Genomic DNA, 18,980 nt, shown 5'->3' on the forward strand with positions numbered 1-18,980 from the left:
CGGATTTAGTTTTTTGCCGAAAGCCGTTTATTTTTCTTAATATATAAATATTTAGAATAGAATTAGTGTTGGATGGATGAAATGCAAGGAAGCGAGTGGTGTGTTGTGTGACAGAAAAAAGCTGAAGAGGAAATTCTATAAAACAGCAATAAGAACGGCTATGGTGTCCGGAACTGAATGTTGGGCAGTGAAAAGGAGAGACGAACAACGAATGCATGTGGCGGAAATGAGAATGCTTAGATGGATGAGTGGAGTGACAAAAAGGATAAAATTTAAAATAAGTATATTAGGGGAAGTCCATGTCTGGCACCAATTGATTATAAAATGAGTGAGCATTGGTTAAGATGGTTTGGTCATGTTCAGTTCAACGCCGATATGGTAATCACCCAATACGAAGAATTGCTGAAGTGCAGATTCCTGGAAAGAGTAGGAGAGGAAGACCAAAGAAGACCATGTCGGTAAAGGGCATTGATGTTGATATGATCCAAGATAGGAAGTTATGGAGAAATACAATTAAGGAAGCCGACCCCGCATAGGGATAATGGCAAAGAAAATGATGATATAAGTATTTAAATTAGTGCATGACTCAAGGCTGGTGGTAGGGATCTATTTGCACATTTTCGTAGATAACGTGTGATCCAAAATTTTTGTCACCATAGGTGGCTGTAGAACGACAGAGATAGCTATTCAGTGCAAGTCTATTATTAAATTCATATATACTTTCCAGTTTACGTCAACTTTGACAGATACTTGTCAGTGTACGTACGTCAACTTAAAAAACACTATAATTAAACATAAAAAGTAGCAGAGAAAGCAAAATTTTAACTTTATACGAATTAAAAGGTCTTGAGATTGGGTATCTTTCAAACGTGTTTTCAATATTTATTCTTTGTTTGGAAAAGTGATCATAACACTGAATATAGCCGCAGTTGGCCGTGACGTTACACTCCGGCGGTCTTTTAAATTAAAACAAGGCATACGTAATTTTTTGCACGGATAGTTTTGATCCCAATAATTGTGGATCGCTCGTTAGTTTCTTTGGCAGTGCTACAAATTTTAACTATAGCCACTCCTCTGAATTCCTACCGAAATCGTACTTTATTCAACTCCTTTGTGCTCACTTCACCCATCATCTTCATAAGTTCGGCTGGTATTTCTTCATTTTAGCTCGATAACAGTTTATTACTATTTTAACCAAATATAGGCAGATTTTAAAAGCTTTTAAAAAAATTTTGCTCCCGTCAGTGCCGCAAAAAATATGTAGGATGTAGGAATGTTGCCATTAATCCTGATAGCGCTTGAGATTAGTCAGTTTCAAAGTATTTTTTTAACCCCCTGTATGTATATCAGGAGCTACGTCAAATATATTAGACTATAATACATCCAACTCCCACAGAAAACTGGAAGCACGTTGCCACTAGCGCCTCTGCCGGCTTGAGTTGAACTACGTTTTCACAACGTAAACATACAAATTTAATTTTGTTAATTTTTGGATAATTAATTAGCTAATCTTGGTAAATTGTGTTTTGTATTTTTACACAAAATGTCTTATAAAATAGGTTCGGTAAAAAGGATTCTCAGCAAATACCTAGGATGACAACAAAATTAACTAAAAAGTGTACCTATTACTTTGCCTCCATTCACCCCGATGAGAGGGTGTTTAGCTGCAATTTCTTTTTACAAGAAGGCTAACCCCAGACTATATAGAAAATTTACAAGAGAGTGTTGAAAATGTTAAATATAATTTAAAATTAAAATGTTACTTACAAGAAACTTTCCAAAATGTATTGTACAAATTGTCACAAAACTTTTATAGATAAATATTTTGATCTTTTAATAAAATTAACGATAGTAAAAAGGAAAAATTATGTAAATTAAAAAGTAAGAATATAACATTAAAGAAAATAGCTCACAACTAAATTTGTATTTTGATTTAATCGTATAAAATACCTTTCTTTTAAATGCATAGTTTGTGGTTATAACTCATACTACTAGATGGCGTTATTTTATTTGCTTCCACAAAATTAATGGGAAATGTCAAGAGTTGTATGTATTACAATCTAATGTATTTGATTACGTGTAGTAAAATTCTCACTGATATGAAAGTTTTAAAACTGTCACTGTCAGTATCTACTACACACACACTACTGCTAATAGTGTCAAACATTTAGTGGCCTTGTCACCACATTCTGTTCGACTGAGTGCGTTGTATGACAAAGATAGCGAATGTTCGATTCGGAAAATATCACCACGGACATGGCGTTAATTTTTTTCGAATCCTGGAAAAACTAATAAATATTTTTGAAAAATTTAAACGCAGAATGAAAGATTGCATCATTATCGAGGGTAAAAAGTCCCTTAGAATAAACAAAAGGTTTCTTTTGAATGAGATGTTTGAAATTAAAAACCACTTAATTTTGTCTTCTTTTTCACCCTTGTAACTTATTAGAATAAACATTAAAAAAAATTTTCAAGGACTTTCTACTCTCGGTAGTGATGTAATATTTTATTATGCGTTTAAATTTTTCAAAAATACGAATTAGTTTTTTCAGGATTCGAAAAAAATGAATGCATTTAAACAGCATTAGAGCCGAAAGTTTGCGCCTATCCCCTTAAAATAAATTACGCTTCAAACAAATTTCACAGTATTGTGAACACCCTGTACTCTGTAATGTTTGTCAATTATTTGAACAGGATACATCACCGTACCATATTTTTGTTAGCCAGACGTATTTCACGACAAATATTTTTGCAGGTCTTTATCTGCCCCATATAAATATTGCTGTCGTCAAGACAAATTTTCTTGAGTGTTTAAAATCATAAAATTAAATACATACCCTATCTTTATTGTTGAATTAACGTAAGAACATTTCCAGTAAACATTCTTAGAGATCTTATGATCTGATAGATACAGTCACTTGTTAAATATTTTTTATTAATATTATCAAAGATCACAAATGTTTTTCGAGAGCGCTTTTATTATCTGTTTGTTGTATTTTGTTTATTTCTTAAAGGTATTAGGTAGATATCTGAAAGGTGTATTAACTGGAAAGGTGTTAAGAAAGAGTTTATGAATCTACCTATTTGACTTATATATTGATAATACTGAAAATTAAGTCATGTATTTAAGGAGTACACTAGTTAAATTAGGGTTAGTGGCAGTAGGAGGAATCTTCCTTCCTTGCAGTAGTGCATAAAGAGGGAGGCACCAACTATCGCCTTAAAACTGCGACACAAACAATGAACCTTGGTGATCTAGTGGGCCATCTAAAAACCTTGGAAGAAATTCCATTGAATTCTAAAGACAGGTCGACAGATGTCATGCCAGTCAAATTCGACTTCGAAACACCCTTTGAACTGGTCATAAAAAACCATGAAATGGGAGAAGAAGTTGAACCGAAACTCTATCTCAGATAGATGAAAGACAGGAGTGGGAGTTGCTGGGTCCAATTTCAGGCTATCCAAATCTCTTGGAAACGTCCCAAGTATCTTTCAAGCAGAAATATTGATCAAATCAGTTGATGTGGGTGTCCGGTCACTAGAGAATTGTAGGAAATGAGGAAGCTGACAGCCTAGCATTGATGTGGGTGTCAGGTCACAAGGGAATTGCAGGAAATGAGGAAGCTGATAGCCTAGCAAAAGGGTTATCACCCCATTCCAAGGTCCAGAACGTTTCTGCGGACTATCAAAAACCACATCAGAGGAGAACTCCGGACCTGGGAACTCAATCAACAATAAATATACTGGTTGTAACGAAAAAGGAAGGCGATAGGCTACCCCAGCTAATTGAAATAATATTCGAAAATATTATTCCAATCATCCAAGATAGTTATCGTTCACCCCAGCCTAGCTCAGTCTCTCAGGGTGTGTTCGTCTTGTTCTAATCTTAGAAACTCTGAAAATTTAGAATGGAAGCAAACAAAACAGTATTTTTAACTAATCATGTTTATTGTTCAATAAAGATAGAATAAAAATATGACTTATTATGTGCATTAACAAATATATTCAAATTCTTGCCAAAATCTAACAATTTCTGGCTTATACTTATGGCTTTTGGTATCTGGTTCGATGGTAACTTCTTGATGTCGAATGGTACTGCTGTTGGTTCTGCAACTGGCTCTGGTGTTCAGAGCCACCAGGCCTACAGGTGTTGGTCGTTGCAGTGTAGGTGGTGTGGTTGCAGTCTGGATAACATGTTCCTCGTTCTTGTATCGCCGGCGATTTGAGGATGCTTGAAGCTTCCGGAGGGAGGACGGTGATCTTTATCCCAAAAAACTAGAAGAATAATGCGTATAAGTGACAATCAAGAAGTTAATAACCAAATTGTATCTTTGCCAAATAGTATTCAAAAACTAGTAGATGGCAAGGGTAAATTAAATGGAATTGAGATGAGGGGAATAGTTTAATTATTTGATTACTCACATGCATATATGTAAGTTAAAAAGATATACATATTTAAAATTAAAATATCAGAACACATGCTTTGACATTGGAGGTTAGGTATAAGAAAAAAATGACTATAAAAAGCTAGGTATGCATGTAGGAATATAATGAGGAATATAATGATTGTAATAATTAGAATTTTTAGCATTCTTACCCCAAGAGAAAGGTCGTCTATTGAATAAAAATGATTTATTTCCAAGCTCCCTTGTCTTTTATAAGAGTTTACCACCACCATTTTGAGAATTGAGAGACGAAGTGTCACTATCATGACAGTAGGACGTAGGAGGTGGCAGGCATGTTTCGTATTAAAAGACAGATATCTACAGTGTAAGAATATATGAAATATGTTCCGTATGAGGATTTAGATTTTAGATGAAAATAGTGATAGGAAATAGAGAATAATAAAAGAGGGCACCAAACAAGGTTTTAACGAAGAAGCAAGTTAAAACGAATAGAAGATAATTATTAATGAAATATTAAAGAAAATAAAGTAAAATAATTATTTTAAAATAAAATAGCAAAGATGTGACGTTTGTAACGTTACATGGTCTAACACAGCGGTTCTCAACCACCGTGTCGCGACACACTGGTGTGCCGGAAGAACCTATCAGGTGTGTCGCGAGATTTACGAATACGATATTTTTATTTATATTTTTTTACTTGTTAGAATATATCAATCATGCATTCAACCATTTTTTTAACTATTAGTGATATACCACGTTATACCAATCAATAAAGTACCAATCCGTAATTGTTTCCTAATATATTCATCTGTACTTACCTACCACTAGCAAAATTTTGTACATATAAGGGTGTCGCGAATCTGTAAGGAGTACGTTAGTGCGTCGCTGAGTAAAAAAGGTTGAGAACCGCTGGTCTAACACACCAAGACAAAGGCAAGCAAAAAGGTTCATAAAAGTGTCGCCCACTGCAACAAACCGATATTTATATTTTTCAACTTTTTTAATGTGTTCTCCATGTATTGTTATGCCTTCTTAGCGTTGTTGGGCTTTTGTAATTACCATAAATTGTGTCTTTTTTGCTAAGGGACAGTCCGTTTTCTTCGCTGACTTCTACCACCCTGTCAGCCATTTGTAAATCCTCAAGACATTCCGCTAATAAAATAGTGTCGTCGGCAAATCCGTATACAGTTGAGTTCGCGAGTCTTTACCCGTGCGTCATTAATACCTGTCGAGATAAAACACATATTTTTTATCTAGCATCATTCTCTTCCACGCATGAAACTAGTGACAAACCAGCTGCCGCCTGTTATTAAGTAAAAACACATGTTATTTTTATGAACGATCTAGACTCAGTGCATTGAAAAGAGATAGGTACAAAGAAAGATGATTGGGGATGTTTTCACATATTTTAAGAACAATTTCTGACGTTTTGGGTTGTTTACTTTTGTGGCTGACAGTTTGTTAAATTTTTTGCTGTTATTTTGTCGAATTTTTGCATTTTGAAGTTTTTTATAGTATACAAACAGTTGTTGTTTTCACAACTAATTTTATATTGGAGTTAGAAATTTTATGATAAGTTTATGTTATTTTACGATAAATTTTGACAACGTACAAATAACCTCATCGTTGACAGAGTTAAGGAATGTTTGTTTTTAATGTTCCGCCAAAGTGAATAAAATAACAAAAAGAAAATATGTTATCAAATTTTTTTATAAATTGTTTATTTATTTATTAATCAATGATAATAAAAGAATTTATTAAGCTACTTCAAATGTAGCTGTAATTATGCACCAAAAATTTTAAAGCAAAACTTAAATTTGACATTCTATTTATTTGATAACGTCAAATTTTATACTATAACCCGTGATCGGAATAATACCCACTTTCTGTCAATAACTGTTGCATTTAGTAAATTTCCGACTTATTTCGTATGCTTTAAATTAAATGATGACGCACGGGTAAAGACTCGGGGACTCAACTGTATTATTGATTGGTCGACCATTTACTTTTATTCCTGTAGTTAGTTCTTCTATTGCTTTTTGAATTATTTCCTCTGAATACGAATTGAACAAAGTAAGAGGCAGGACACAGCCCTGCCTGACGCCCGTCTCAATCTGTATTTCATTTAAAAATACGTTATCGTTATTCTCTTTTACCACAGCGATCTGATTATAATAGATGGCGGTTGTTGGTGTAATGATCCTGGTTTCTGGTGTCTCTCATGTCTAAGTTTTTCTTTTCAAGTAATTCGATAAGGCGGTTCTGTCTGACCTTATCGAAGGCTTTGTTGTAATCCAAGAAACTCATATATACTGGCTAACATCCATGCACCTTTGCAGTTATATTTTATATGAGACAAATAGATAAGTTAATAACTCTTAGGTATCCCGTGTTAAAAAGAAGATGATACTATAAGAAGACGTGACTCAATTTACAAGCAAAACTTCAATACCTTAACGAGAGTAACAAATATTTACACCAAAGATTAGATTTCATGACAGTATGACTGATTTCATTTCGTTATTTCACCAATTCCTAGTATCGATAAAGTAAACAATCTTTCACAAGTAATGAAGACTTTATCTACCTTGTCGCTGGGGCGTGATCATAACTCGTTATTATTGCGAACCTTGGGTAAATTTCAGACATATATTACCTATACGCTGATAAGAAAGTCTTTGTCTAAGTAAAAAACATACATAAAAACATTCTTTACCGTGCAATAAAACATATCTACACTCACACATATATGCAATTCTAGAATCGACGTTTTGCAATAATTCGTGGCAAAAACAAAAGTTCGGTCGTTACAAAAGAGCGATAAGATTGGAAAAAATTAACCTTGAGCATGCATGTTAAATTGAAAAATCGTAGCAAAAAATACCTGCTACCAACACAACTATTCTTCACATTTTAAAATTACTAACACAAGTTTACAGGACATTACAGGAAAAAATACTTCTTCTTAACCCGCCATTACACGCGCTATGAGGGAATCCCTCACCATATTTGTTTATAACCAATGAAATTGTGTAAACTAATACGATAACCTTAAGCACCCAGGAATGCCTTTAGCATGGTTCATGAGAGGGTATGAAAAAGTTATAGAATATTTCAGGCGGTCAGTGTGCTGTGTGATAGTTGAAAGAAGAGACATCCCTCTTCAAGTGAGGGAATTCCTCACTGCGCGTGCAATCACAGTGAAATCACGTTTCTATTATCTCAAAGAAACTTTTAGGTTTTTATTTAATATTTAGGTAGGTTTAATGAAAATATTATTGTTTGGATTAGGTTAGGAACAGTGGCACACCGAGGGGGGGCTTGGGGGTTAAAATCCCACCCAGAGCATATAGAAATATATATAAAAGAAAGTAGGAAAATGTAACTTTTCTTTCACAAATAATACAAAAAACTTTCGGTGCCCAAGCAAACCCCCTCCCCCCCCCCCCAGAGGAAAATTCTAGGTGCTCCACTGGTTAAGAACCCATTTTTAAATTTACCTATTCTAATTGGGAAATAAGCCACAATTTAACTTGAAAAATTTATTTTATTGACGTTTCGAATTCCACCTCGGACGTCGTTATCAAAATACAAAATATTAATAGTTAATTACATAAATGCCACAAAGAAATAGCTTCAGAACAGTTGTTAATTTTAATTTGTATTTTTAGTAAAATTAATTCGTGTAAAAAACGTTAATTTCTTCAGTGGCTTGCTGAAATTGAAAATTAAGAAAACTTGCTTTTGATCTATATTATTTTTACTTTTGTTTTGTTAAATTAATAAAAAAAATGGTTTACGAGACTTTCTATAATATGTGAGTACAGCCCATTTTATATTTATACATGTTGACATTCATTCTTCCTCGAAATAAGTCGAATTTATGTAGGTGAGGGCGACGCTCATACGCGTGCAACCACGTCACAATACAAGACGCGTGTAACGGCGGGTTAAAGTGCCCTCTCTTCAATAGAGGTTGGCTACTACAATAATTGCAAACTTTTGTTGCTGCTCTTCAGCAGCTGTTCTTATTAGCGCGATAGACGCGATAGTCTTTTCCTTCCTAGTCTTCTCTTTCCCTCGATATTTGCTTTCGCTATTATCTAGTTGAGCATCTTCTTCTTAAAGTGCCGTCTCCTCAATGGAGGTTGGCTACTACAATTGCAAACTCTTCTCTGTCTTTAGCTGTTCAAAATTTAGCCCTGTCCATTGTCGGATGTTTTTGAGCTACCATATAGTCTTTTCCTTTTTAGTCCTCTCTTTCCCTCGATCTTTCCTTTCACTATAAGTTGAGCATATTCATCATCATTCTCTTTGCCTTATCCCTATGCGGGGTCGGCTTCCCTAATTGCATTTCTCCACACAATTCTATCTTGGGTCATATCAAATGTTAATCCCCTTTACCAACATGTCCTGCCTTATCGTCTCCCACCAGGTCTTCTTTGGTCTTCCTCTCCTACTCCTTTCAGGAATCTGCACTTCAGCTATTCTTCGTATTGGGTGATTAACGTCTCGACGTTGAACATGACCAAACCATCTTAACCTATGCTCTCTCATTTTGGCATTAATTGGTGCCACACCTAGACTTCCCCTAATATACTCATTTCTAATTTTATCCTTCTTTGTCACTCCACTCATCCATCTAAGCATTCTCATTTCCGCCACATGCATTCGTTGTTCCTCTTTCTTTATCACTGCCCAACATTCAGTTCCGTACATCACAGCCGATCTTATGACTGTTTTATAGAATTTTCCCTTCAGCTTCATTGGAATTTTTCTGTCACAACACACAACTCGCTTCGTTCCACTTCATCCATATTCTACTGCATGCATCTCAATTTATTTCTCCATTACTCTGTAATACCGATCCTAGGTACTTAAAACTATTGCTTTTTACAATCATTTCACTATCCAAAGATACCATTTTATTTGTAGTAACTCCATCTTTAAATGAACATTCCAAATACTCTGTTTTTGTCCTACTAAGTTTTAAACCTTTTTCCTCCAGAACTTGTCTCCACTGTTCCAGTTTTTGTTCCAAGTCTCTTTCACTATTTTCTGTTAACACTACATCATCAACATACATTAGGCACCATGGAATGCTACCCTGTAGTTTCGCTGTTATCTGGTCCAAAACTAATGAGAATAAATACGTAATTCACCTGTCCCAACACTAGTAGTTACTCTCTCATACATATCTCTCACAATCTTTACATATTCGCCAGGGACTCCTTTCTTATTGAGTGCCCACCACAGAATCTCTCAAGGAACTCTATCGTATGCTTTCTCAAGATCAATGAATACCATATGATCGTTGGTCTCTTTATTCAATGAAAATTGCATCTATTGTTGATCTGCCCTGCATAAAGCCAAATTGATTATCGGATATTTCGGTTGCTTCACGTATCCGTCGATCAATTACTCTCTCCTATATTTTCATGGTGTGGCTAAGTAGTTTTATAGCCCTGTAGTTTGTACATTGTTGTATGTCTCTCTTGTTTTTGTAGACAGGTACTAATATACTGCTACTACTAATATACTGAATAGAACATTCGTTCTATTCTCGATCTTATTTCTAGATCAAGATTTAGGCTGCCATCGATCCAACACCTCAGGTACTTATACCGCATTTACACTCAGTCCTGTTGGACAGAGAATTGGGCAGGGAAGTGGGCAGCGTGAATGTGTCAATAGTTCACTCGCGCTGCTGCTGCTCATGCTACTGCCATTGCACAGCGCTCCCTCAAAAGTCGGTTTTCGAGATGGAAGTCAAAGGACTGGCAGAGCGAGCGCGAGTAGATATTCACATTCAACTACTCTATCTCTCACTTGCCGCCGGCAAAGCGGCAAGTGAGTAAGGGAGCAAGACGATGCTGTCGTCACATCCCATTCTTGAGAGTCGTTCGGTAAATGAGTTGTGAGGACATTGGCGAGGAACTGATGTGAACACCTCACTCGGGTCGATATCGTATTTCGGGCAATATTTCCGGCAGCGGCATTAGCACTAATTAGCAGTGACAAAGGCTGAGTATAAATCCGGCATTAATTTATTGACCTGTCCTAAAATGTGCCCGTTTATTGTGCAATTGAGAGTTGTGGTACATTCTGGTTTTTTCTTCATCATGGACATCACTTTGGTTTTCTTTTTTTTTTTTTTTGTTTTGTTCAATTGCTCACAGATCGAGTTGGTCCTGTAGACTGTAGATTCAAGTCCGAATCTGCAATCAACACTGTATCATCGGCGTATCTGCTACTGTTGATGTTTACACCATTTACCTTGCCTCCATTATTGGAATCCTTCAGTGCCTCTTTAAATAGAAACTCTGGCTTGCTGGAATTTCTAAAAAATTTCAAATACTTCAACTCTGAGACGTGTACATTAGAATAGGTTATTCTACTGATTGAAAACTTTTAAAACGACAATTCAATTAATCAACCCACATACCCACAGGCTCTATAGAACACCTACGTTATTTATGGAATTTTCAAATCGGTATGTACAAAAGTGTTTTGAAAACAGAAATTTTTCTAATTACATACAGGTTAAACTTGAAACAGAAAACGTTTTATTCCTCATAAAAAGTTACGTTTGAAATGAAGAAATTAAGTGCATTGTTTGTGAACGCCGGTATCAACATAAATCTTCAGTAAATGTGTGGGTGGTGTAATTGAAAATTATTTATAACTGAATTAAGTTGATTGATCTTGTTTCATTAATTGTTATACAACACCTATGGTTTGAAACCGATAAGATATCTGTTCATTTTGTTTCATATGCTAAAGATTTTATTTTCCATGTATTGGGAAAAATGAATGGGTCCAGTCGGACTTAAACTTTGGCCTCCAAGGTCACCGGACTTAGATACTATCGAATTTTTAGATCGCGGACTACACTAAATCTTTAGTATAAAAAACCATCACCGAAACTGGTGGAAATTTACAAGATGCTATACACAAGACACATTCTGTTAGTATACTATTTTCTATACTATATAATATAAAGACCCTTTTTAAAGGATCGTCTACATTCTCCCCTACCAGGACTGTATCGTCCGCATAAACGTCCGCTATATCCTTGCTTTGTACACTCAATTATTATCCGATTAATAATGACATTAAACAGTAGTGGGATTAGGGAATGACCTTGTCCCATACCACAATATATTTTAATGGATTTTGTAGATTCCCAAGAGAAGAAACACAAAATTGTACCTATAGTCTATTTTTTATACATATTTTTTGTATTTATTAGTCTTTGTATATTTTTTTGTCCACTCATTTGGGTGGATGTTGATCTTGTATTTTATTGAAAAACCATCATCATCATCAGGACTTTTCATTCCAGATGGAATGTTTGCCGCTCTTACCGCGAATCAGAGAGCTGTCTGATTCGCTTACTGCGGTGAATCACTCTGCATTCCACTCGTGTGTTGTCAAAGTTTGTTGTATGACTTGGCTTTCGTTACAATTTTCTTCCACTCGTTCAGATATGTGCATAGTTTCTTCCAGTCTCTCACTTCCAGAGTTTTAATATCTCTCATGACCTGGTCCTCCCATCTCTCTCTGCGTCTCCCCCTTGGTCTCTCCCTTGGTCTTTCAGTTTCTGGTTTCCATCTGGTGATCTTAATCAGTAGGTCGTTTTTCCTTCTCTCTATGTGCCCCAGCCATCTCAGTCTCTGCACTTTAATAAATCTAATTACATATATCTTCTCCCTTCATTATGTCTCTTAGTTCATGGTTCATTCTTCTTCTCATTTCTCCGTTGTCCATTCTTATCGGACCCATAATCCGTCTGAGGATTTTCCTTTCGAATATTCTCAATATTTCTTCATCTTTTTCCGTGAGGCACATTGTCTCAGCTGCGTACTGGTCTGATTGCAACTCTGTATATTTTCAGTTTTGTATTTCTGGATAAGTTCTTGTCCTTCATTAGCCTATGATATCTCCAGTATGTTTTGTAGCCTGCTAGTATTCGCTCCGTTACTTCTTCAGTTCTCTTATTTTGGCCATTCACTATTACTCCCAAATATTTAAATTGTTGGACTTTTTTAAAAGTGTAGTTTTCTATTTTGACTTCTCTCGTCCTGTTATCTTCTCTTCTAGAGCAGAGTAGATATTTTGTTCTTCCTTCGTTAATTTCTAGACCTCTTTTCCGTGCTTCTTTTACCAGGACGGTTACTGCTTCTTTTAATTTTTTCCTTGTCTCTTCCCATAAGAACTAAATTATCTGCATATGCAACTATTTGTGTTGAGGCGTGGGCTATAGTTCCTTTAATTTTGCTGGCCTTGACTGTTCCTTCTACTGCTGTGTTGAGTAATGTGGTTGACAGGGAATCGCCTTGTTGCACTCCTGTTTCTATTGCAATTGATTTTGTGCTACCTTCCTCTGTTATTATTTTAGCTCGAGATCCATTCATAGTCATTTTTGTTAAGCTGATTAACTTTGCTGGTATATCTTGATTTTTCATTTCAATACTGTCGCTGGATTCTAAATGGATACTGACTGCATTCAAATTATTTATTTATTAATAACAGATACAAACAGGTTTCCCTACTTACATGTATCCGTATCTACAATGACAACAGTTTAGTACAACATGCACATAATGTAATAATTCGAGGTAATAGAGACAAAAACGACAGATGTTTACCAGCAAAAACGTTAAAAATAATAATAAAAAAAAATCTCTCTTTATATTATTCATGCAATAGACGTTTAAATAATTGCAAGTTTATTCCAAATAATTCCAGACAAGTGGTTGTTGTTAAATCGTAAATTTGGCACATTTTATTAAGTGGGCTAGAAGTATTTACAAAAAATAATATGTTTCTTGGACGGGTTCTGTGATCCGGGATATAAAATCGTATTTGCCCCAAAAGATCAGGCGAGTCTATTAAGTGATTACATAGTTTATAGAGAAAAATTAAACAACGTTGAAGTCTTCTTTGCTCTAATTTTTTTATATTAAATTCTTTTCTTAATGGTTGATACGAATCATATTCTGGCGATATTTTATGCTTTTTGTAAAATAAATATTTAATAAACTTGTTTTGAATTGATTCAATTTGGCGCATGTGACCACTATTTATTAAGGTACTCCAGACAATACTCCCAAATTCTAATTTGCTTCTAACAAATGAATTAAAGAGCCGTTTAATTGAGTCGATATTATGGAATTTATATGTTACACGTTTAATAAGTCCCATCATTTTGTATGACTGAGACATAATATTTTGCACATGTAAGTTGAAACTTAAATTATTTACAAACGTAATACCAAGATCCGTCACTTCATTGACCCTATGTAAGTTATTATTTCCCATATTGTACATAAAATAACTAGGGTTTGCCTGACGACTATATGTCATGATCGTACATTTGTTCAAATTAAAATACAGTTTATTACGTATTGACCAATCATAAATCTCGTTTAAATCGTACTGTAATTGAAAATAATCATTCAAATCTTTAATTTCTCTAAATATTTTTAAATCATCCGCATATAAAAGGCACCGATATGTAATTAAAGAAGGTAATTCATTCACAAACAGTAAAAATAATAGCGGTCCTAAATTTGAACCTTGTTGTATACCTGATTCCACCAGGAAAACCTCCGATTTATCTCCTTTATATGATACAAATTGCCATCTATCTGTCAAGTATGTTACAAAAAGCTTTAGCAATGAATTGCTTAGCCCAAAGTACAATAATTTTTCTAATAGAATATCGTGGTTGACCTTATCGAAGGCTTTGGCGAAATCAGTGTATACCACGTCTACCTGGTTCTTGTTGACTATGACATCATTAATATAATTAGTAAATAATAATAAATTAGCTTCAATAGATTTATTTTTACAAAATCCATATTGTTGTGGGCATATCATTTTCTGTACATGTGCTTACATTTTTTCATGTAAGATGTGTTCAAAAATTTTTGCTATACAATTCAAAATTGCGATAGGTCTGTAATTTTTGCAATCATTTCGTGAACCTTTTTTATGGATAGGAGTTACGTTAGTCATTTTAAACAATTTCGGAAAATAATTATTATCTACTATTTTTTGGAAGATAATTATTAGAGGATATGTAAGGTAGTCGCGACATGCTTTAAATATATACCCCGGAATACCATCAGGTCCTGAAGAAAACGTTTTAATTTTGAAAATGCGTTATGTATATCACGCACTGTAACTTTAGTAAAACTGAGCAAAGGAGAATTATTGTGACTAGAATTAATAAAATTTAAATCGTATGTAGAAGATTTATGGTCATATATAGACTTAAAATAATCAGCAAACTCTTGGGAAATTGTTTTACTGTCAGAAATTATTTCATTGTTTCCATTAATTATATATTCAGTGTCAATATTCGCTTTCTTGTTTCTATTTACCAAATTCCAAAATAAGTTAGGGCTAGTATTGATACTGTTTTCGGCATTATGTATGTATGACTCATGCGCTTCCCTGATCCTATTTTTTAAAAGTGCTCGCAGTCTTTTATATTCAGTAACATGATAAACCGCTACATTTTGCATGCCCCTATGAAACTCTTTCTCCCTTTGCAAACGAATAATGTCTGGAGTAAACCACACAGGAAATTTGTTTATTCTACTCTTAGTTCGAAATCTAGGTACACACACCTCAAATATTTCATAAATTTTATGATACAAATAGTCAACTGCAATGTCAATATCTTGTATACATGCTAAATTATCCCAGCTACATTTCCTCAATAAATCACACAACATAGGAAAATTGGCTTTTTTAAAATTAAATTGGTTAGTTAGATTATTCATCTCATGATGATTGATTGTTCCTGTCTTTATCATGTTAAATTCTATACTCAAAACTGGATGTTTCTTATCCTATTATAACTTCAATACCTACCCCGCTACCAGGGATTGGCGGGGAACCAGTTTGAAATTTCTATTAGTTAGGTAAAACCACCTTTTGAATGCATTTTACCAGGGATTTGTTGGGAACAAATTACTCAGTAGGTTTTATGAAGGTAGAAATTATTTTGCTACCAGTGGCGTAGTGACACTTGGATAAATTTCTTACAGAAGAATAGTAATTTCATTTATAGAAAGGTCATTTACGGGAACGGTCTAGAACCTTTTGAACCCGTGAAAGACCGATATAAAATCCATGTTAATAGACTACAAAAATTAATACAATGTACATTTCCGAAATCATCCCTTTGATCAACAACATTACTTTTTCAGGGACGCTTCGAGGGACATCCTGTTGCAGCACGTGAAGGGCCACTACCAACAACACCCTTTGTCGTCGTCGCACCCACCTGGAGCAATGGCAGCATCGATACCGACTTCGCCGTTGGCGTCGCAGGAGCGAGCGTCGACCAGCATCATCGGTGACATCAGTGGCGTAGCGCAGGATTTGAGTTTAAGGGGTACGAGTCCTGATAGAGATGAGGCAAGTGTAAATAACATAACTGGTGGGAAGGGAAGCGGCGGTACTGCCCCCTTCCGATGCGGTCATTGCAACCAGGTATCTAACTGGAAGCATGTCATCCAGGTATACTAACACTTTTACTAACCGATTAACTCCTTTTAACATTTTTTATGTGTTTCATTATTGGCGTAGCGGGTCAGGTCATTCTCTCACTTAAAACGCTGTGTCTAGGTACACGCTAACGTGTACGCAAATAAAAAAGTTAGGTACACGCGAATTAAACTTCATCAAGCCAGTGACGTCATTATGTAGCGTGCGCAGTGACTTTATATTTTGGTACACGCTATTTTGATATGTTTAGGCCCGGTACTTTCTGTCTCGATTAACAGCCGGTTAGCTAACTGGGGTTTAATCGGGACCTCTTTAGGGTCTCTTGCGTTGTAATAAAGGCAATTACAAGTATTATTAAATATAATTATAAATAAGGATAATACTAATTATAATTGCATTTACAGCTACAGGAATTTTATTTTCCTCGTGGATTTTATAATTGCATTTATTACAACGCAAGAGACCCTAAAGAGGTCCCGGTTAACTAACCGGCTGTTAATCGAGACATAAAGTACCGGGCCTTAGTGTTTGTTGTTTGTTTGATAGAAAATATTTTTATTAAGGGAAGGGGAAGGGAAACAAAACTATTCAGATGTTTCAAACTTAATTGTAATAAAACAACTGTATATAAAAGTAATATTCAGGTTAGCAAAATAAATATTAGTTAACATGATATTATATACAAAATACGGCTAAAATAATTTTTATACGTAAGTTAATTATACCAGTTTATATTGGTGTTTATTTTTGCTGTGGTGTTTATTTTTATTTATACAGGGAGTTGAACTTGTTACGATTTTCATAGAAAATTGGTTATAAACTTTGTAAATACCCTGTATAACATAATAAACCTTTATATTTTTGTGATATGGAAGTTAAGAAGATTTCGAACATAAAATAAAATATAGGATGTTCCATTTCCATTTAAAAAACATAAGTTTGGTCTGCCACTATATTATCGAACGCGCTAACTAATTTTAGTAATTTTGTAATATGAAGCTCAAAGTTTGCTAAAATTTTTGTTACTAACTTTTATTGCTATCTATATTTTATTGACTATTGCTGTCTTATTACTTCTGCTACCCTTAATCACGAATTTTTGTCTCTTATCTTTTTCATACTGTTTTAGAATGCTGTTAAACTCATTAAAAGAACTAAATAATTGTCCACACTCCATACTTAATTAAAAAAAAACTCTAAACAAGTAAAAATAAGGAAACTCTTTACAAATCAATATTAAACTGTAAACATAACGCGATTAGACAAATTCTAACCAAACTCTGACACTCGCGATACTTACATATTACAGATACTTAATACCACAGCATACACGCGGCTGAAATTAGCGTGTACCAAAAAACACAGTCATAGTACACGCTAAATAATGACGTCACTGACTTGATGACGTTTAAGCGTGTACCTAACTTTTTTATTTGCGTACACGTTAGCGTGTACCTAGACACAGCGCACTTAAAAACGTACGGACTTTAATCAGTAGATATCTACACATCCAGTGGCTGGCATATGGGGGGGGGGGGGAATTTACCCCCTCCAAGAAAGATCCAAAATTAAAGAAAAAATTGTTAAAAAGTGCATCTTAATGCATATAATTTATTATTTATGTCTTTTATAACATATTTTTTATGTTTTTTAGTTGGTGTTTCATTGGAAGTTCCCTTCCTCCCCCCAAGGCCAATATCTAGGTCCGCCACTGTATAGATCACTAGCATTAGAGATACCTATACAATGCAAAGAAGAAATTGAAATTTAATGTTACATAAAATTTGAATTTTTCTGCATTACTCCTTTCAAATAAAAATACAAATAATCACCTTGCGAGTTATTACAGTATAGCAATAGATTTTTACTTCTTCTTCAAGTGCCATCTCCTCGACGGTGGTCGGCAATTATCATAGCTATTCGAACTTTAGAGATGGCTGCTCTGAACAGTTCATTTGATGTACATCCATATCATTCTCTCAGGTTTGCTCAGATGATAGTCTATGTTTTCCTATCTCTTTCCATGGAGCTTTCCCTGCGTAATCAATCGGAGCAAGTTATATCTCTCTCCACGTATAATACCGGGTGTCCACTTATATTTTCCCCCATTTTAACTACCTATAACTTCTAAACGGTTCAAGATAGAAATATGCGGCTTTCGCTGAAATTTTTTATTTTAGTAAAAGTTTTGTCTGAATTGATTGAATTTTTTATATCGCTTTCAAATACGAAAAAAATGGCGGATTTTTGAAAAAAACGTTGTTGACTTTTTTTTAATGGAACACACAGTATATTTTTATGTAAATTGAAAGAAAGGTCATTCGCCTATCCAGCGATATAAAGTTTTTCAAAATCGGTTGTCAAATCACTGAGTAATTAATTTTTAAAATGAGAGGTGCAACGTGGATATCATATACCTAAATAACATTATAAGCAAATTGATATTATGTTATGTGATTTCCACATTGCATCTCTTATTTTAAAAATTAATTGCTCAGCCATTTGATAACCGATTTTAAAAATTTTTATATCGCTGGATAGGTAAATGACCATTTTTTCAAGTTACGAAAGAATATACTGGGTGTTTTAATAAAAAAAAGTCAACAACGTTTTTTTTCAAAATTCCGCCATTTTGTATTTAAAAGCGATATAAAAAATGGTCATTTAACTAAAAACTTGAAAAAACGTTTATTGACCTATCCAGCGATATAAATTTTTTTAAAATTGGTTGTCAAATGACTGAGCAATTCATTTTTAAAATAAGAGATGCAATGTGGAAATCACATAACATAATATCAATTTGCTTAGTTATGTTATTTAGGATTTAGGTATGTGATATCCATGTTGCACCTCTCATTTTAAAAATTAATTAGTCAGTGATTTGACAACCGATTTTGAAAAACTTTCTATCGCTGGATAGGTGAATGACCTTTCTTTCAATTTACAAAAAAAAAACTGGGTGTTCCATTAAAAAAAATCAACAACGTTTTTTTTCAAAAATCCGCATTTTTTTTATTTGAAAGTTATATAAAAAATTCAATCAATTCA

The 18,980-nt window shown here is 34.3% G+C and overlaps 1 protein-coding gene across 6 annotated transcripts in view; it reads left to right on the top strand.

Annotated features, from left to right (window-relative positions):
* LOC114328000 (zinc finger protein 91) overlaps positions 1-18,980 on the top strand; it is a 448,200-nt gene that overhangs the window by 400,683 nt on the left and 28,537 nt on the right. For 4 of the 6 annotated variants that reach the window (XM_050656367.1, XM_050656368.1, XM_050656366.1 and 1 more), the window contains one exon: positions 15,632-15,944. In XM_050656367.1, coding sequence (XP_050512324.1) covers positions 15,632-15,944 — 313 coding nt within the window. The remainder of the gene's footprint in view (positions 1-15,631; positions 15,945-18,980) is intronic. The other 2 variants (XM_050656365.1, XM_050656369.1) reach the window with 2 other exon arrangements.

This window comes from Diabrotica virgifera, chromosome 7 (assembly GCF_917563875.1).
Source record: "Diabrotica virgifera virgifera chromosome 7, PGI_DIABVI_V3a".
In the NCBI taxonomy this organism is placed as follows: domain Eukaryota; kingdom Metazoa; phylum Arthropoda; class Insecta; order Coleoptera; family Chrysomelidae; genus Diabrotica; species Diabrotica virgifera.